This window comes from Aethalodelphis obliquidens, unplaced genomic scaffold, assembly GCF_003676395.1.
Source record: "Aethalodelphis obliquidens isolate GAN/ISIS:26980383/991018 unplaced genomic scaffold, ASM367639v1 scaffold5, whole genome shotgun sequence".
Taxonomy (NCBI): Eukaryota; Metazoa; Chordata; class Mammalia; order Artiodactyla; family Delphinidae; genus Aethalodelphis; species Aethalodelphis obliquidens.
In genome coordinates this window covers 22758050-22778886 of record NW_020837949.1, presented here as the reverse complement: position 1 = coordinate 22778886, position 20837 = coordinate 22758050, and the positions used below count along the sequence as shown (strand labels likewise).

Below are 20837 nucleotides of genomic sequence, written 5' to 3'. Positions count from 1 at the left end.
GATATTTTAGTTAAAACCTATTCTTAAAAAAGTCACAACTAAAATGACATTTAGTTTAGCTAAAGTGATATATTTTACTTGTGCTTATTCTTTTATTCCCAACCCTGTCTTCTTTAAAAGTTATCTTCTTCCATGTTTTAGCAATACCATGAGGGCAGTCACCTTCCATTTATTTATTTATTTACTGAAGTATAGTTGATTTACAATGTTGTGTTAGTTTCTGGTGTACAGAAAAGTGATTCAGTTACACACATATATACATATTCTTTTTCATATTCTTTTACATTATGGTTTATTACAGGATATTGAATATAGTTCCCTGTGCTATACAGCAGGACCTTGTTTATCTATTTTATATATAGTAGTTTGTATCTGCTAATCCCAAACCCCTAATTTATCCCTCCCTCTCCCCATTTATTTAATAACAGATTATGCAGAAAACATCAACAGGAGTACCAAGAACCTAGTACTTTTCTGATCACTGACATATTTTAAGGGTTGGGCTCTACTCTAGCAGTGAAATAGTCCTTTGACCTTGATTTGTTTCTAAAAGCTTCATTATGATGCAGATCATAATAGATTACAGTTGATGCAGATCAAGCAATGGAAAGCAGATTGTATATTCTTTCAGAGATAATATTATAATTAAGGATTAAAACCCTACTAAGGACTCACCACAAATAAGTAATAGCTTTGGTCAGTAGTGTATAACTAAGCCCCTAAAGGTATAAAATAGTGTTCCAAATCCTACAAAGTGGACATAAATGTATTTAACACATTGGTTATGCAAGTTGCCCCAGAGTACTATAAGGTATATGTACAGCATACAAAATTTGACAATTTCTTAAGCCCTTACCATATGCCAGACACTAAAGGCAAATCAAAGCTGGCTAAGCCCCCGAAGAGCCTGAACTAATGAGGAACAGCACATATACCAGTAACTGTAATATGAGGAAAGGTGAAAATAGTGATGTGACCAAGGAACAGTATTAGAGAAAAGGGAGATTCCTTTGTTTTTTAGGTTAGATTCCATGGCAGAACAATCATTTGAGCCGAACCTCGAAGAATTTGTTTTTCGTCTTTGGGGTGTTTTTTTGTTTTTTTGGCCATGGTATGTGGCATGTGGGATCTTAGTTCCCCAACCAGGGATTGAACCTGTGCCCCCTGCAGTGGAGGCACAGAGTCCTAACCATTGGACCTTCAGGGAATTTCTTGAAGTGTCTGAATATGTGAAGATGATGGAAGTGAAGGCAGAATGAATGCATTTCAATCTGAGAAAATGGCATGAGCAAAGGCATTGAGGTGGGAAAGGAGACGGCATAACAATGACACAAGTAAGAGCTACCATTTATTAAGTACTCAGTGTATGCAAACTTTTAAAATCCTTGCATCAATCCTGTGAGATGACTATTATTATTTCCACTGTACAGATTATAAAACTGGATGGTTGGAAAGGTTAATTACATGACAGCCAGGACACGAACCCAGGTCTGTTTAACTCCAAAACCAGAGCTCTTAGATGCTCTGCTGTACAGTCTTCACATTCAGGAAATAACAGGTAATACAGCTTACCTGGGGATACAGAATATATAGGGATAAGTAGTGGAAGATCCTATTGGAAAGGATTTATAGAGGGTTTTTAGGAGGCAATGAAAATGGACAGGGAGGGAGAGATGAGATGCTTGGTGTCGGAGGACTCAAAAATAATTGGCAACTGATTGTTCTAGAAACTAGGGAAAAGGGAGAGATGAGATGCTTGGTGTCGGAGGACTCAAAAATAATTGGCAACTGATTGTTCTAGAAACTAGGGAAAAGGGAGAGATCAAAAATGACTGAGGTTTTTATATTTGGATGACTGAGGGAACAGTGGTACAAAAGAAAGGAGAAGAAACTATTGTTGGAAGAGTGGGGGGAAAGGAAAGATGGAGCAATCATTTTGATTTTAGATATGTTGCATTTAAAGCCCAGATGAAATTCCCTGGCTGTCCAGTGGTTAGGACTCACCACTTTCACTGCCGCAGCCAGGGTTCAGTGCCTAGTTGGGGAACTAAGATCCTGCAAGCCACAGCGTGGCCAAAAGAAAAAAAATGTCAAATGAAATACATCATTGGAAATTTAGGCAACAAATGTTAACTTCTCATTTTATTAAGAAGTTTGGATTGGGCTTCCCTGGTGGCGCAATGGTTGAGAGTCCGCCTGCCGATGCAGGGGACACGGGTTCGTGCCCCGGTCCGGGAGGATCCCACATGCCCCGGAGCGGCTGTGCCCGTGAGCCATGGCCGCTGAGCCTGCGCGTCCGGAGCCTGTGCTCTGCAATGGGAGAGGCCACAACAGTGAGAGGCCTGCGTATCGCAAAAAAAAAAAGGAGTTTGGATTAAAAGGAAGACCAGACAGAGGACAATAACTGGAGGTTGCTGAGAGCTGAAGCTTTATCGAAATTGACAATCTGATTACAGAGGGCTTTATCAAAATTGAAACCCTGACCTGAAATCTCTCCTGCATTTCATAGGCCTTCTGTATCTTGCTGTCACTCAAATTGCTTCACTCCATAGCTCCTCTATGACCACAGCTTCCTTTACTTCCACCCCTGCTGTTCTCTTTTCTTATTGCATATGATCTCTACCTGCCCTGCGATCTCTAATCCTTTGACACCTCTGCATTCATCTGGTCCAACAGTCCTCTTCTGTTTTCAATTGTCTTTCTCTCCAGTCTGGACCTCCAGGTCAGTCATTTGAATTCTGCCCTTTCTGGCATCTTGCAATAACACCTCTTCCCCTAGAAGTTACCTTCCTCTCCTCCATTCCATATCCAAAGGACCATTCCTTTAACCGACGAAAGCCCCAAAGGGCAATGAACCTATAATCACAATCACAATATTATGACTATCAGCTCCAGAGAAATTATCCTCTGCAATGGGAATTAACACTGTAAGGAGGCCCTGGTTTTGAAGGGGACCAGAGCAGGCATATCTTGTTGGGCTTCGTTTGTGCCTGAAGTCTATAGTACTCTTATTGGATAATATACTCAAGGAATTAATTAAGAAGGTAAATAGATTGGGTCACCTTTTTTCTAGTTTTGTCTTATTTCCAAAATTCTGAAGTGTATAAGGAGAAGGGAGCTGGTATGGGGACATAAGGAGGAAGCAGCTTCTGAGGTCCCTTAAGGTGATAGTGTATAAGACTACTGTGTTGGCATCCTGTTTCTTTCTGAAACCGGACCTGTGAGTAAAAAACAGCATTGGATAGGGACTTCGAGGCAGCATTAGTCTTTTTTTAAAAAATTGAAGTATAGGGAATTCTCTTGTGGTCCAGTGGTTGGGACTCTGGTTCTCACAGCTGGGGGCCCTGGTCGGGGAACTAAGACCCCACAAGCCATGCAGCACGACGAAAAAAAAATAATTGAAGTTAGTTGATTTGCAATATTATATTAGTCTCAGGTGTACAACATAGTGATTCAATATTTTTATAGATTATACTCAATTGAAAGTTATTTTAAAATATTGGCTATATTCCCTGTGCTGTACAGTATATCCTTGTAGACTCACAGACGTAGAGAACAAACTAGTGGCTACCAGTGGGGAAAGGGAAAGTGGGGTAGGGGATTAGGAGGCACAAACTACTATGTATAAAATAGACAGCACTAGTCTTGATTGGAAACCCTGGCTCCCCCAAACCTACCTACATTGTGGTAGCTCCTGACTAGCCTCAGGGAAGCAGGTAATTTACAGTGGGCGCCTATCTTTTGGTAGCTGAAGACCCTTAGACTTTCATGTACATAGCACAGGGAGCCAGCAGAGGGAGTTGTGGTCCTAGAACTTTCTTCAGAGCTTCTAAGTTCTGATTTTGCAAGAGATCTTCCCCGGCTCCATCCAAATCTCCTGTGCAATAAGAATTTAACTTGAGATGTGCCTGAGTTTGGTGCCAGATCCCTGGTGTGAGCAGATGGGGAGCTTCCGCATAACTGTTTAAACTTGAAAGCCATAAGGAACTCTTGATCGCAGGGAAACGCCTGTTTACTGTGCAGATCCAAATCAAGCAACTCTCAAGAAATGGGTGTGCCTCCTTGACCTCAATCCTTATTGATCCTTGGTATCAGTACCTCCAGTGATGCGTGCTCAGGGGCGGGAGAAAGTTAACAAGTGCCTTATGGGGGGGGGGGTTGGAAAAAGAGGAAGCCTGACTGTTGCTGCAGAAAGTCCCCACGGGGGGAGGTGGGGATACTGTCTGGGTAGCATTAAACAGTGAGTGTCCTGTAGGAACCTTGGGTGCCTGGGTGCCTGGCTGTAGTGCCTGGGTGTAGAGCCTTGCATCGGCTCTGATTTTGAATCAGAAGATCTGCAGCTGGCCAGTAGGGGATTTATCAGACAGTTGACTAATGATCTTGATTTTAATAGGAAGCCTCTGTGAAAGGGGATGCAGCTTCTGCTAGATATTGTGAACTTCTGAATCACTAGGTTTGGCTCTGCTTTTGGGCACTCAGAAAACCCTGGCATTTCCAAACCACTTTCCCTTTTGCTTCAGGACATAGATTACTCAAGCCTGCACTATGGAGAATGGGGACGGTAATGAGGGCACCTCAGCTTTTCACGTGCCTGAGTGGATGGTGAGTTCTTTGGTCACTTTGCTTTTCCTTCTGTTTCTTGATAATGAGGCAGCCATTTCTGACAGGTGATAGGGATCGCTGTGAAAAGTCCCTACCAAGACCTGTGGTGGGGAAAACAGTTATTACTCTAATTTCTGATTAATTCCTATGTCCTGGGTCACCCTTGCAGCTTTCCTTTCTTTTTTCTTAAAAAAAAATATTTTTTAAAATTATGAGTGAGCTGGGAAGGTCTGAGAGCTGCCTGGCCAGAGTCAGCTTATTGCCTGGTTGTCTGGGCTGGGGTGAGCTTCCCCACTGCTGCTGGTGCACTGCGTGGATTGTGTTAGACTGTGATTGCTTTGCATTCTATTTGCAAACTAATGCTTAGTTTACTTCTCATGAGGTTAAAGAAAAAGAATAGTGAGAGGAAAAAAAACAACTTGTAGAAATGGTGCTCTCTCTCAAGCCTGAGAAGACTTAAGACATTTATCCCCTATCTGCCCATTTTTCTCCCACCAGCCAAAACAGTTCCCCAAATATTCTTTATATGTGTGTTTCTAAAAGGCAGGAAATATATAGCTCTCTTTTTAAATTAATTAATTAATTAAAAAAAAGTTTTGGCCATGCCGCATGGCACGTGGGATCTTAGTTCCCCAACTAGGGATCGAACCCGTGCCCCCTACAGTGGAAGAGTGGAGTCTTAACCACTGGACCACCAGGGAAGTCCCTATATAGCTCCCTTGGTACTATTTTTCAAAATATCTTTTCTGCCTGATATTTTTAATATAATTATAATAAGGACTTAATTTGTTGATAAGAACTAGCACATAAAACCTAATGTTTTAGATCCAATTTTAACTTTTGATTTAAAAACAGCAACCATCCTTATGTTCCTGTCTGCTTTCTTCCAGGTTTAGCCTGATTTCTTATAGTCTATATACTGCTTATGTTTTTATACACACACACACACACACACACACACACATATAATATATATATTAAATGTATATATTTTTCCCCGTTGAAGACTGGTTAGACTGTATACAACATATTCCAAGTTCTTTTCAGTGTTTATGGAATTATGGGCTTAGAGAAATAACCATCAGTAATGAGACTGATATATAGTAGACCTAACAAAGGCCCAACTGACTAGCCCATATTTCAACTCGCATAACAAATATTATTTTTGTTGCGGTTATTCCTCTTGTTGTTCTTAATGTTGTTCCAGAACCTTGTGCTCAGTTTTAAGACATTTGATCAAAAGAAATCCTACCCATCCACAAGCTTATTTCAAATAATGCAGTGTTTTAGAACTAATGGAAAAAATTCAGATAATAATTCTAGTTGGATTTCTAAGTTTGTTTTTGAATCTCCAGCACTCACTAATAACAAGATGGGGAAGCAGGAATTCTGGTTTTCTTAGGTGAGGGCTCACATTAAGGTATTAACCTTTGGTACTTCTATAAAGGAATATTACAGAAGAATTCCGCAGAACACTGGTGTGTCGATTCAGTCAACAGAAGTGTGATAGTAACTCTTATTCTCATAAGTAATACATCTCGACGCTGTCTTATCTGCTGAGCACATCCTCTCAAGAGGAGCTCCTACTGGACTTTTACCTACTCACCTTCTTTTTATTTAAGTGAACAAGATAACTGTCCTAAAGGAGTTAGTGTGACTATTGCTCAAGCGATACCACCTAAGACTTCCCAGCTTTTAAGAAACGTTCTTTAATAAAGCACAGCTCTGCTCTGTCTTATGGCACCTCTTTTACTTAGCGATCTCCTGGCCCTTCTCTCTCAAAAACCAGCAAAATACCTTTGATCAGTAGATTTTTTTTAAGAACAATGAGAAAAAGTAGGGAGGGGCTGGCCTCAATAACTCAGTTTTTTCATCTGTTATCTTTCCCTTGCCAAAGATTAACCTCTTGAGGCTTTCTTTCAGATACCACATAGTTGTTAAGTTCTGACCTGGTCTGAAAGTGCTGTCTTAGGCTGCCACCAGTATCCATTTAGCCACCGCAGTGAGCCACTGAGCACCCTCTAGTGTGTTGCCTATAGATTTCCAGACTTTACCTGTAAAGTGTTAGAGTGCCTTTTAATCCCCAAGAGGAAACCCTGGAGCCAGTTCCCAATAGTGGGTCAAAATTTCCATTTAAGACAGCTTTAACAAATAACTCATGTTCCAGTTTACATATTAATGTAATGAATTTTCCACTGAGACTATCCTTGCCGCCAAAGGAAGTATGACAAGGCTCTCAAACCTTCTTTCAGGGGGAAAATTTAGCAGAGAAGGTGCATTATAATACCTCCCTTCTTGTTAATGATCAGTAGCAAAAAGGGACTGGCATACCCCTCAGAGAATAGGACTCAAGACCACAGACAGCAGTTGACAGTACTCACATCACTGACTCCCAGCAGGGAAATAAGCCAGGACGAAGTTTGAAGAACCCGTCTTGAGAATTGACAAGGTAGAGCTTCAAGTTAACATTCCATCATCACTGGAAAACTTCTGCTAGAGCCTCTGCTCCCCAGCTATTTTCATGTGAAAGATTTTCTTAGCTTTGTTCAGGCAGTTTTACTGCTAAAAGGTTGGGGAACTCATCCTTTTAAAGACTGTCTTTATTAATATATTCTCACTTCCCCTGAGAAATCTTTAGTCCCTAGTGGTAGGTGAAAATACCTCCTCTTATGTGCATGGAGATCAGCAGTAACCTTTTCTTAAGTTTCTACATCTTAATATTTCCTCCTCCCACTCAAGCTCTTTGTAGTACTGGGTACTTTTCCATAGGAAATCTAATTCACTTTCTTGAGTACCCAACCAGCTGGTTACCCGATTTTCTTTCGGCTAGAAGTAATCCCTTTTATAGGTGAAGAATTTGTTCCAGCAGCTGATTTGGCTTGGAAGGGAGAGATGTCTCTAAGAATGCTTGAACCATATCTAGTTGGAAGTGAGACAAAAACATTTAAGGTATCTGGTAAATGGCCGTAGAGGTAGCTTCACTATAACTCTGGGTCAGGATTGACACTTAAAGCAAAGACCCATTTGAGAAACTGATGAAAACTATGGACCCTCTCCCTAGGAAAATATACACATACACAACATTTTGCATTCTGTTTCAGAGCATCTAGACATCCATGGACCCTAGGTGAAGAACTTTTGACCTAAAAAAATAGAAATGTTAATATTTTATATTTGTGTATCATTATGTTGCCTCTAAAACCTTCTCACATACATTATTGTATTTTCTCAGCACACATTTGAGATAGACAAAGTAGGTATTATTGTTCCTATTTTACAAATGAGGATTACAGGTGTTAAGTACTAGAAATGTTAAGAAATGGAGATACAAAAAAGAACCTCTGATCACCATCCTTTGTAGTACTACTTTCTGTACTTGAAAAGGAATTAATTTGTTTTTTCTTGGCGTGCTCTTCTGTAGGGTAAATAGATCTTCTATCCTCCCCATGAGTCCTATTTTTCTTAATGTGTTAACTGTCTATTCTTAGCCTTAAACTGTAGAAATCAGAATTAGACCCAGTTCTCTTTATATCCTGTGTCGTGTATAAAGAAAGGATCACCTCATTCCATTCTCTGACCTTTGAAATAACCTTTTCTTTTCTGCCTATGAATATGTCTCCATGGTCATAGCCATAGATAGGATAAAATGGTTGGTTAGGGAGAGAGTTAAGAGAGTTAGGGCGAATTGATTCATGCTTGCAGAGAGTGTTAGAGCAGTGGTTCTCAAACTGTGGTCCCCAGACCAGCAGCAGCAGCAGCAGCAGCAGCACCTGGAAACTTGTTAGAAATGCAAAATTTTGGTCCCCACCCAGATTTACTAAATCAGAAACCCTGGGGTGGGGCCTTGCAATGCATTTTTATAAGCTCACTGGGTGATTTTGATGAACCTAAACTTTGAGAACTACTTTGATAGATAAACTTGTTAAGTGGTAAGGCTTTTCCTGTCAGTCATAGTATCCTGAATTGCCTTCTGGCTGTATTTGGTATAGAGCTGCAGCTCCCTCTGCTCAGGCCTAGTGACTTAAGCCATTAGACCAAGGAGTTCCTTTTCACCTGAGTGAAGAAAATGAGGAACCAGCTGAGAGTGTTCTAGGGTAAATAACCTTGGTTAGGAAGAGCAGAAGTTTAGAGACTCATAAAGCAAGCAAAAAGATATTGGTCTGTCTCATTTCATGCAATTGTGAATAAGAGATCAAGATTGTCATGGATGATGGTGAATATCGATATTTGAGTTCAATTAATTTCCGTTTCAACTTTTGGTAGTGGCATTGGGCAAAGTTGCCAGTTAAAGTGCTGTTAGATTTCAAATTCGTATATGATTTAGCCATTACAAACTTGTGGTTTGATCAGAGCCCCCAAATTATCTGCAATGATGTCCTTTCTGAAACCCAATCCAATAAGAAAGTAAATTTAAGGAGCAATTTTAAATTAAATAAATTTAGGATAAATTAAGAGGAATGACATGTATACACTGATGTGTATAAAATTGATGACTAATAAAAAAAAGAGGAATCAGGTGGGGCTGGTACACCCAGGGGAGTTTTTGGTCTTCTGATCAATATCATAAGGTTTGGTGTAGTGGAAAGAGCTTCGACTCTGGCGTAAACACAGGCTCACATTCTAGTCCCACTTACTTGCTGTGAGACCTCAGGCAAATCATTTGTTCTCTCAATACAGTCATTTGTACTTTCCTAATTTGTCAAATGGGGATAATTATGCCAAATTTTTAAGATTCTTATACTGATTAACAGAAGTAACATATACACAGTGCGTAGTAGGCTCTTAATAAATATTAGTTCTCCTCCCCTTATTCTATTCTCCCAGGGACCTTTTCTCTCAAAATGAAGATTATCCTAAAAAAAAGAATCTACCATTTTATGTTCTTTCTTGTGCTCAACAAGTACTCATTTTTTTTAAAAAAAAAAATCATATCTGGGATTTTATAGTTAGGGAATTTAAAATGGTATAGCTACAAAGAACATGAACAAATCCAAATAATTTCCAAAGCTATTATCTTAACACCATCTATATGGATGACATTGGGGGGGAAATACAGAAATGATTCACAACTGAGGGCTGGTTCAGAGGGCTTGTTTTCTAATGGGGAGATCAATATGTAACAATCTATTATGAAGACCAGAGGAAATAAGGTAGAGAGAACGAATTAAAATAGATGTGAAAGGATCTTTGACTTCTGCTGGGATCTAACTAACCTAATTTTTTTTTTTTTTTGCTGTACGCGGGCCTCTCACTGTTTTGGCCTCTCCCGTTGCGGAGCACAGGCTCCGGACGCGCAGGCTCAGCGGCCATGGCTCACGGGCCTAACCGCTCCGCGGTATGTGGGATCTTCCTGGACCAGGGCACGAACCCGTGTCCCCTGCATCGGCAGGCGGACTCTCAACCACTGCGCCACCAGAGAAGCCCCTAACTAACCTAATTTGATTGCCTGATTCCTGGTCCATGCAGCAGTGATTTTCTGTGGCATTGTCAATATGACACTTTCAAGGGTCACATTCCAATAATGAACCTCTTTGCCATTTGCTGACACATCTGTCGGCATGCAAATGTTAACATCACTAACCCCCTTTCATCTTCTATTCAAATTCAAAAATAAATTACCTGTTCTCTCTAGGGTCAAACTCCCACATCCTGGAGATGAGCAATGATAGTAAATTACTGAAAATAACAAGCGGATAAACAAATAAATTGAAATGGTCTCTGGGGAAATGCATGACACATAATTGTCTATTAGATGTACAGCCAGTAGTTTGTTCTCCTACCCTTCTCATCTGTTCCATCAGCCTTCCCAGGAGAATATGTCTCTCCAGCTCCTTTCTCTACACTGGTCACTCTTATCATGCATTAGCCCGTAGCACCTTTCCATGATTGATAGGCAGTCACCTCTGTGCAAGATTTTGTTTTATATCTTCTGTGGAATATTTTTATGAATTGTAAAGTTATCAGATTTATCGTGGCATAAAAGTCTCTACAAACTAGCTCCTGTTTTTTCTTCAGCTTCATGCCCTGCTACTTCTAACTTCCTGTATACATGTACTTAGTTCTTTGTCATACTGGGCTCCTGGCAGTTCCGTGTTCCTTTTGCTCTGTCAATATTGCTCTATGTACCTAGAAGGGCCACCCTACTTCACTCATCTTGAAAATTCATTCTCCTGAGTCGAGTATCAGATTAAACTCCTCTTCTAGGAAAACTTGCCTAACATACCCTGCTGACTTTATGCCACCATGTTATATGCTGCCACTGAATCTTGAACACACTTCTATTATAAGTACAGGCTTGTATATCTTTCTGTACCTGTGACTGACTATTCCATGAACTATTTGAGAGCAGGAACTATATGGTTTTTTTAACATTTTTAACTCCTGACACTGTAGGAACCCAGTAAGTTTCTGATACATAAATCAAAGAATCAATCAGAGTCTATGCCTCCATTAAGGGAGAAAAGCTGTACACATAAAAACAAATCTTTCATTTATTCATATATATATTTAGTACCTTTCTCCCTGTGCCAAATGTTGTACTTGGCAGGAAGAATAAAAGGATGAGTAAACGTGATGCTTGACCTGGAGGAGCTCACTTTCTCATGGAGTAGCAGACATGTGATCCCTCATTTCAGTGATGCTAAGACATTACTGGTCATCACATGTGCCATTATGTTATGGACAAGCACTCATTCTAAAGGAAGAATTCACATCACATTCCCACCCCAGTCTCTGTAACATATAGTTGAATGTAGCTTTCCTATTCACTGGGTCCCTTTCAGAAACCAACAAATAAATAATGTGATTCTTTGCCCTTTCATTTGACTCTACTTGATATGCAACAAGGTCATTATGATTCTGGGGGCCCTGAGGAAATAGAAGACTCCCTATGCCAGTCACACCTTCCACAAAACACAGTTTTTGAAAAAAGCAAGCAGATCACTCAACACCTAATCAGCAACAATCTTGAGATGGAACTAGAAACCGAATGTCAAAACCTGCATAAAAAGATGAACAATTAAGAGTAAAGCAGTGGTCAGAGAAAGTTGATTTTCTTGGTGACAGAGCTGAAACCTGTGTTCCCAGTTTGACTAACCCAAGGACACAGAGTGTAGGTTAGGGGCTGCCTGAGCACTTGGCTCCTTTTTTTTTTTTCTTACCATCTTTATAAATTCCCTCATTGTTTTACTGGCTCTGTAGTTAATTTTTTTCTAATGAGACTAGGTTAACTAAAGTCATCTGACATGGAAAAGGAGGAGGTATGGTTAAAAAGGAAGCTAATTAGCAAGTTAATTATAGCAGGTAAAAAAGTGCACCGGTTATATAAATAAGCTATTGTTATGCACATGCAAGTTGGGCCTTGTCAAGGGACTTGTTAAGGTTTAGAGGTCAGAGGATCCGTGTAATTAGGTGTTTAGGGAAAAAATAATAATAATAAAAGCAAAACAGCCACCAGAATTAGGAATGGCTGATGAGCCACTAACAGAAATGCCTTATTAAATTGGGCTCTGCTGCTGGAGGGGTCGTTGGAGTGCTTCAGGGTTTCCAGGGAAGGCACCACCACCAAAACAACGAAAAGAAAAGCTAGCTGGAACCAGAGCCAACAGAATTGCTGATGAGGAAAGTTTAAAGGCCTAGACACAAGGGCCCCTGGACTGGAGAGGTGGCAGTAGGGCTGGTGATGTCACTATGCTGAGCAACAAGAAGAAATACATTGTCAATGGCAACTCTGGGATTAAAGCCCAGGTGAGGCTAAGCTCTTATTTACCAGTCTTGCTGCCGCTATAGCCACTGTTGTAAAAGGCCAGCTGCTTTTACCCTCCTTTCCTGCTTTCGTCCCTTCTTCTGGCGTAACGTGAGCTGCTCCTCTCCTAAGTCTCTTTCCCTTCCTCGCCTTGATGCCTGTTGGAATTAGGCAATTTTCTCTCAAATGGATAAGGAGGGTTCCCTTAAAGGACCCTCCGATTTCAGATAAGGTAGGAAAGTTAGAGGTAGAATCTACCTGAGTATCCCAACCGGGGTGGGAAGATTACTGTTTTACAAGTAGGAGTGAAAAATGTAATGGCACGTAACTATTAAGGGGAGGTGGGCACCAGGGATGGGTTGTCAGTAAAAGATAAATATTTATTTCTTGGGGCAATTGTATAACTTACTCTATATAAGTGATTAGTCTCTTTTTAATATTCTTCTCTCTTAAAGAAACTTGAGTTCAGTGTCTGACAAGTAAACAAGATTTAGAACCCTATGTCTCTGAGTGCAGAAAGCCTACATAGCCTAGTCTTTAGTGCCAAAAGATAGCCTAAACTCGGGAATTCCCTGACGGGACAGTGGTTAGGGCTCTGCGCTTCCACTGCAGGGGGTATGGGTTTGATCCCTGGTCTGGGAACTGAGATCCCACAAACTGCACAGCACAGCCAGAAAAAAAAAAAAGATATCCTGAACTTGACTTGGGTAGGAGGAAGTACTGTAAATGGAGGGGACTTTATAGAGAAGAGAGCTCAGTTTAAGGTAACTGGTTTGAAATGATGGCGCAGCTAGATGGCTACATGGTTTGGTATTGTTGGGGTAAATGGGTGTGTGCCCACCCACCCCATCCTACAAATCTAGAGAGGTAGAGTGACTGGTCCCCTCTAGTGGTGTGTGAGTGCGAGGGGGTGGTACATAATCTAAGGCAGGGTTTGTCTGTTACTCTTTTTTAAAAGTAGGCACTACTGACATTAGTGACTCATTGTGGGCTTTGGAAAGTCAATGACTACTCCTTTTCCTAGATGGGCCTCTAAAAAAGAATGAAGACATATTATTGTCTTGAACAAGCTTGGTGAAATGGAAGCCAGGGTTTTGAGCTTGACTGCTACTCCCCTCCCCATCTTCTCACCCACCTTCTTCCCCTTCCCCACTTTTTTTTTTTTTTTGCCCTTAAAAATTCTTTTAACTGTAGACTTGGCTTATGGTTACCATATTTACTTAATATTCAATCAAGTACAGACTCTGAAGATAGAGTAAGATTCATCATTTCGGCACATGGCTGCCTATTATGCGTCAGGCGTTTTCGCCTGAGGATATAAAGGTGAATAAGATACATGGCTCCTGCCTTTATGGAGCCTAGTTTGTACAGGATACAGGTAGATAGTTGTATTCACTGTGATAAGAGAAGTACATGGAAGTTCATCCCATGGAAGTGCATAAAAGGGCACTTTATCTTTTTGGAATAAATTGCTACTTCAGTAAAATAATTAATTTTGCCATTTTTCATTTTGGGAAATGCTTCTAATCCAAAGAATTTTCTTATTGCTGCAAACAATTTGCAAACTCTAAAGTACTACACAGGCTATATTTGTTGTTATAGCTATGAAAATGCTACAAATTCCCCTAAAAGGCATGCTAAGCTAATTTGATTTGGCATTGGTCCCCTTGTCTGAATACTCAAATGACTCAGTAGTTACCTCTAACTGCAGGAAATGTGGCCGACAGTTGCTGCTTTCATTCTGGTATGCCGTATCTGTGTTCTGCCCGTCAAGGAACCATCTTTTTATCATGAAAGGCAGAATCAGTTGTCAGATCTTTGATTTTTCCTGCCTCCATGCCAAATGGACCCACATCTAAGCAATTATGCAAACATTCAATTAGGGAAAAATAAAGAAAGATATTTGTTGAATAATGATATGAGCTTTGATGTGAAGTGTTATAAAGTATCAGCTGAACTTTGAACAGTAGGAAAAAGAGATAAAATTGCAAAAAGATCATGATCAGATATTGTCCAAAATGCAACCTCCAAGAATATTGAGGTTTATACATATTCAGTCCAGTTATCCACTCCTACATCTGTTATAGTTAACAAATTATCAACCTTGTGGCTTTTAGTATTTTGTGATACCAAACATTAAAAATTATAAATTAGGGAATTCCCTGGTGGTCCAGTGGTTAAGACGCTGTGCTTTCACTCCTGTGGCCCGGGTTCATTCTCTGGTTGGGCAACTAAGATCCTGCAAGCTGCAGGGCGTGGCCAAAATTAAAAAAAAAAAATTTTTAAATAATAGATTAACTTTTACTATACTTATTAGTACTGAAAAGCTAATTAATGCATTTTAGAAAGCCTTTAAAAAGCTAGAGTGACTACCTGCAAGAGTTACAAGAACAGTGAATTTGTAGGGGGTGGGAGTTGGGGATCCAGGTATTAATTGAGTCACCTGCTGTGTTTCACGGTTTGCATACATTGTTTCATATAACCCTCTAAAACTTTTGAAGTAAGTTCTTTCATCTTTGTCGTATTTACCAGAAGAGGAGGGTCACAAAAACATCTTGATGAACAGCATATAGCTAATGAGTGGCATAACCAGGGTTTAAATGCAGTTCCAGAAAGCTCTGTATGAATAGAAAGCTTTTTTTTTTTTTTTCTATTGTACCATACTATTTCCTGAGAATCTTAAAACCTGAAGGCAGGTCACTTTACCTTTCTGTATCTTGCAGTTTCTCATCTTAGATATATGAAGATTGGAATAGATAGTCTCAAAGATTCTTTCCAGCTTTAATTTTCAGTTAAACTATAGGAAGGATTTCTGAATATGACTTGACTTTCTATTTTAACCGGTACATCCCCTTCTCCCTTTGATTGCAAGAGGTATATAGTCAGAGAGTGGTTCCAGGATTTAAATTTCATAGAAACAGAGTAGGTAAAGAATGAAAAATCATTCTCTCCAAAGAGTCTTAACATTCCAAATGTGGGTTAGTGCAATCAGATCAGCTATGAGGGAAGGTAAGATCCTATAATGCAAGCCTTGAATTGCTGTCTCAAAATGGAGGTTATTTTCCTTTGTGTAACTAGAGTTCTTTTTCTTAGCAGATCCAGTTTGCTGACCAGAAGCAAGAATTCAACAAACGTCCCACCAAAATTGGACGTCGCTCTCTGTCTCGCTCCATTTCTCAGTCGTCTACTGACAGCTATAGCTCAGGTGAGGACTGAACGGCTATGGACCCACTTGTGGAGGCTACTTAAGTATGATCAACGGACCCTCCTGTCTATCCCAGGCTAATTAAGCATGATCAAACCTATGTTTTGGTATAAACACTTTGATTCTCAGTGGAAATTTGGACCAAAATTCTGGGTGGAATCTTTGGATTCCTGTTGGGGATTCAGAGTGGAGCTTAATAGAGGCTTCCTCTTCCAATAAAGGCAGAAGAGGGTGACTAAAGAAATTGAGCTCTGACTTATTCAGAGGGTGAGAGTATGTTGCTCACTGATGACCTTCACTGAGCAGCATGTGTGAAGACTTGTGTTTTTTCCATTCTTTGAATGGAAAATAAAAGAGGGGTTCCCCATACATCCATCTGGGAAACCTTAATTGCCCCGAGAAACAGTGAAATCATTGTAGCTAGTTCAAGTGAGCCCTTTGCCTTCTCTTCTAAGCTGTGACATTGTATTGTCTGTTACTCCTTCCTTCCTGGCAGTGGCATTAATTCCAATATATGGGCCCTGGGCTTGAGTTATCATTTAATGCCAGATGAATATTAACATGTGAGACCTTTTGTCAGCATTGACCATTTGTTTTTTGTTTGTTTGTTTTGTTTTGTTTTTTTAACATCTTTATTGGAGTATAATTGCTTTACAATGTTGTGTTAGTTTCTGCTGTATAACAAAGTGAATCAGGTATATGCATACGTATGTCCCCATATCCCTTCCCTCTTGCGTCTCCCTCCCACCCTCCCTATTCCACCCCTCTAGGTGGCCACAAAGCACTGAGCTGATCTCCCTGTGCTATGCAGCTGCTTCCCACTAGCTATTGACCATTTGTTCAACAGTGCCCAGTATATGTCTGATCTAATATGGAGCTATTTTATTTTGCTCTTATATAGGAATGTGGTAGGAAGCTGAGTGTTTATCCTAGTTACCTCTTCACATTATAAATAGAACATTCATTAGAAAATTTTCATCTTGACCTGAAATTTTGTTTTTCACACAAATAGGAAAGTAGTGTTTGTTATGTAAAGTTGAAGAAAGCTTGTTTGAGACACTAACTTTTAGATTGGGTAGATTGTTATTTACAGTTTTTACATTTCTTGTTTTACATTTCCCTCACAATCACATAATGTAAATCCCTAGGGATTTTTGTCTAAAGATACCGAATTTTGTACTTATTCTGCTAAAATAACCAGCAGAATAATAAATAATTAAATTAAATAATTTTCAATAACTGTTGAAAATTGATGAACCAGTTACTGTAACTCTGGAAAGTATAATAGTTGTGCAAATGTGAATTGTAAAAGAGTGTGTACATTTTAGACTCTTGAGTTTGTGCATGTTATCTTAAGATTGATAACTAAATGATAATAGTACTAAAATTTAACTTCAGCTCAATCTCTTCCCTACACACTGGACCCACATTTCCAACTATGTTCCTGTGGAGAAAACCAATGCCTGCCTTCCCACAGAAGTCCCCTATGCAGGGAGGGTACTTACAAAATCTCTATTTACCCAGAAGAGTGGGTTTGTCGCCTTTGAACACGTAGTTGCCTGGTATAGCTCATTGGTGAGTGATATTGACTGATGTCACCACCCTGCATAGATTGGACCTTTTAGGTTGAACTATGTGAAATTGCCATTTCTATAGTAAAAAAAATTATCAACCTTATATATCCATTTAAGGGTACTGAGTTTGGGAGTGTGGAGTCGAAACATCCTGGACTTAGAAAATAACTTAAAGATCAATTATTCAGCTTCCCATTGGATGCTGGAATTGCCTTGATAGCATTCCTGACAAATGGCCATCTGGCCTCTTTGGGAGCATTTTAGATCATAGGGTGATCCTTGCTTGATTTAGTAATTTAGCTCCCAATAAGCTCTTATACAATCCCTAAAATTTAAAGATTTTATTTAGAAATAAAAATCACCATATTTGGCTGCCTGATTTGGAGGGCATCCTACTGTCCTGGTTAACCTTATCTGGATATATTCCAGATTGTGTCCTTTTAAAAATATTATGCCTGTGAATATAATGTTCTTGGTGTGGTCCAAAATAACCTGTAGTAGGTGTTATTTCCATAAACTCAATGCTTTTCAAATGAAACCTAAGATTATGTTTGCAGCTGTGTCACACACGCTGTTACCTTCTCTTGTTTCCACATGAATTGTCAAACCCTTTTAAACAGACTGTGGGGGCTTCCCTGGTGGCGCAGTGGTTGAGAGTCCGCCTGCCGATGCAGGGGACACGGGTTCGTGCCCCGGTCTGGGAAGATCCCACGTGCCCCGGAGCGGCTAGGCCCGTGAGCCATGGTCGCTGAGCCTGCGCGTCCAGAGCCTGTGCTCCGCAACGGGAGAGACCACAACAGTGAGAGGCCCGCGTACCGCAAAAAAAAACAAAAAACAAAACAGACTGTGAATGGAGATGCCTACTGCCTATATTCTTGGACTGGGAGTTAGGAGAGACCTAGTTTCTAGGCTTTGATCAGTGTGTGATTTGTTGTGGGATCCTGGAAAACTCTGACAGTCTGAAATGCTCATAACAGAGGCAATGGGAAAGTTATATGAGGTAACACAGAAAAAGCTCCATACTCATCAAATGAAAAGCCAGGAATAACAAAATTACAGCTTTCTAAATATGAGAAGATATGCAAATGCATGTCAGTAAGAACTTGGAACCCATTTTCAGCATATGTTATATTTTAATTGACTATAGAAATTAATATTGTTAAAGCCCCAAAGACTGATCCTTGGACTTCTTCCCTTCTGTGTTTATCTCTTCCCAAGGGAACTCATTCAGTCTCCTAGTTTTAAATACCATATATTGGTGTTTGATTCTCAAATTTTATCTCTAGCCCAAATCTTTCCTCTGTACCCTAGCCCCAGATATTCAACTACCTGCTCAGTCCTTTCACTTCGATGTTTTATAGGCATCTCAGCTCTCCCATGTCTTAAAAACTGAATTGCTGAGTTCCAACCTTGCCCGTCTTCAGTCTATTCTCAATGCTGCAGCCAGATTCATTTTTTAAAATAAGTCAGATCGTATCACTTCTTAGCCCCAAACCCTCCAGTGGCTTCCCAGTCTCGCTCTGAGTAGGATCTAAAGTTCTCACAATGGCCTACAAGACCCTATACCATCCACCCTCACATTATATTTCTAATCACATCTCTAATTTCCCAAACTTTCCTCCTCCCCTGGCTATTTTGTTCACTCCAGTCGTGCTATCCTACTAACTGTTATTTTGAAACATGCCACGCATTCTCCTGCCTTAAGGCCTTTGCACTTGCTATTTCCTCTGCCTGGAATGCTCTAGGATACCCTCACTGGGTATCTTGCCTCCTTAGGTTCTTAACCAAAGATCACCTTCTCACTGAGACCTATCCTCTTTTAAAATTGTACAGACACCCCACACCTATCAAATTTTCCTCCTTTATTTTTCTCCATAGCACTTATTATCATATAACATATAATTTATTGTTGTCTTTCTTCCCTTACTTGAATATGAGATCCATGAGAGCAGAGATTTTTATCTCTTTGGTATTGCTCTATTCCCACCACTTAGAACTGTGTTTGACACATAAGAGGTGCTCAATAGATACATATTGGGGAAGGTGTCCAGAGACATTCTTATACGACTTTACACCCCTGTAAAGGAGTATATACCTCTGATACACTTTCTGTATGTGAAGAGTTAGAAGGTTTATGACATTTCAAAAAAAGATACCTTCCTGTCCAAAGTGCTTGTTTTGCTGAAGATACTTAGAGTCTTACCTAGGCTGTGGCGTACTCTCCCTTCCTAATGATCCTAATACTAAGTTTTGCCGTGCTTTTATTTAGGAACCTCTTCTGGCCTTTTCAACCAGGCTCCTTCTGGGAATCACAGAACACAGAAAAGGATGGTTCTTCAAAGGATGGATCATAACTAGTACCCTGCTAGATGCAGAGGAGAGACGTTAATTCATATATTCAGTGGATGCTCCAAGACATTAGGGCTTAATTCTAATGGAACCCAGACTGAAAGGGGCTACGTCAATCCTTGAAATTATTTTATAAAAAACAAACTTCTAAAAACTCTTTCTCTAAGCACAAAACCCTTAAAAACAAATGAATAGAAGAGACTTTTCTTCAAAGTCAGATCATTCTCAGTGATATATTTCTGAAAAAGCTGTCTTTGCAGTGAGTTAATTGGTTAAGGATAAGGAAAGAAGACCAAAGTTCCTTAGTTCATAATTGGTTCTTCTAAAGCTTGAAGTATTTTCAGATTTTTCCAAATAACAAAGTTTTGTTTGTCTATATTTTGGTTGCTAACATAGCTTTTCACATATTTCTAGAGTGTTATCAATGAAATCTGCTGCACATTGACACACAGGTCATTACTGTTATTCTATTACCAAATGAATAGATTGGGTCCAAGAGGAATTGCCTGACTTAAAATAGTCTGATAGGACTAATTCAGCCAGAAGTCTGACTGCTTCTTCTCCTAGCAATAAGCCACAGTATCACAGCTTCTAGGAGGTAAGGCTTAATCAGGCTTGAGCCATAGAACATATGTATGACAGTTCCATGGGGTAGATTGTGGATTAGTGATTCACCAAATTATGTTTTGATTCTGAGATACCATGAAACAAGAGAACATCCCATGAAAGAGTTATTTTGTACTTTGTATTACTTTTCTACCTAGAAATTGAACCCTTTTTTTGTGATTATCTCATTTATTCATAAGATTTTTCTGGTGGGAGTTAGGGGAAAGGGAGAGCATGGGGAGAGAGAGGATCTATTATACTCCCTATTTTATGGTTGGATAAATTGAAAATTGGTCACTTAACCAATTAGAGGTGAAGCTAGAGCTAAGGTCTCAGACCTGTACTTCAGTAGGTGATTGTCTTGATTATCGGTTGTTCATTTTTAACTAAATTATGACTCTGGGCTTCATAATGTGCTGACAATTACAAACACTTTAGAAACTGTTCAAGCATGTGTGTGTGTGTATATATATATATATATATATATATATATATGTTGGGTTTCTCTAAATTTTCCTAGGAAGAATTTTTAATTCAATCTCAACTATTTTCATGAATATGCTACTTTAAATATAGTGGCAGAAATGAGTTATGGATTTAAAAAAAATGTTATGTTAGTTCAGGAATAATCTTTCCACTGTGTTTGCAACAATAGCATTCTCTTGGTCTAAGTGTGTCAGCCATTTTGCATTCACATATTAGTACAGTCTAGACAACTGATACTTTTGGATCTCACTTGATAACAAGTCTGTATAAA

General features: G+C 39.6%; 1 protein-coding gene across 5 annotated transcripts in view; it reads left to right on the top strand.

The window, feature by feature from the left end:
* AHCYL2 (adenosylhomocysteinase like 2) overlaps positions 1 to 20837 on the top strand; it is a 170400-nt gene that overhangs the window by 103437 nt on the left and 46126 nt on the right. For 2 of the 5 annotated variants that reach the window (XM_027101957.1, XM_027101959.1), the window contains exon 2: positions 15440 to 15551. In XM_027101957.1, coding sequence (XP_026957758.1) covers positions 15440 to 15551 — 112 coding nt within the window. Of the gene's footprint in view, positions 1 to 4289; positions 4603 to 15439; positions 15552 to 20837 lie in introns of those variants that run through there. The other 3 variants (XM_027101962.1, XM_027101961.1, XM_027101958.1) reach the window with 3 other exon arrangements.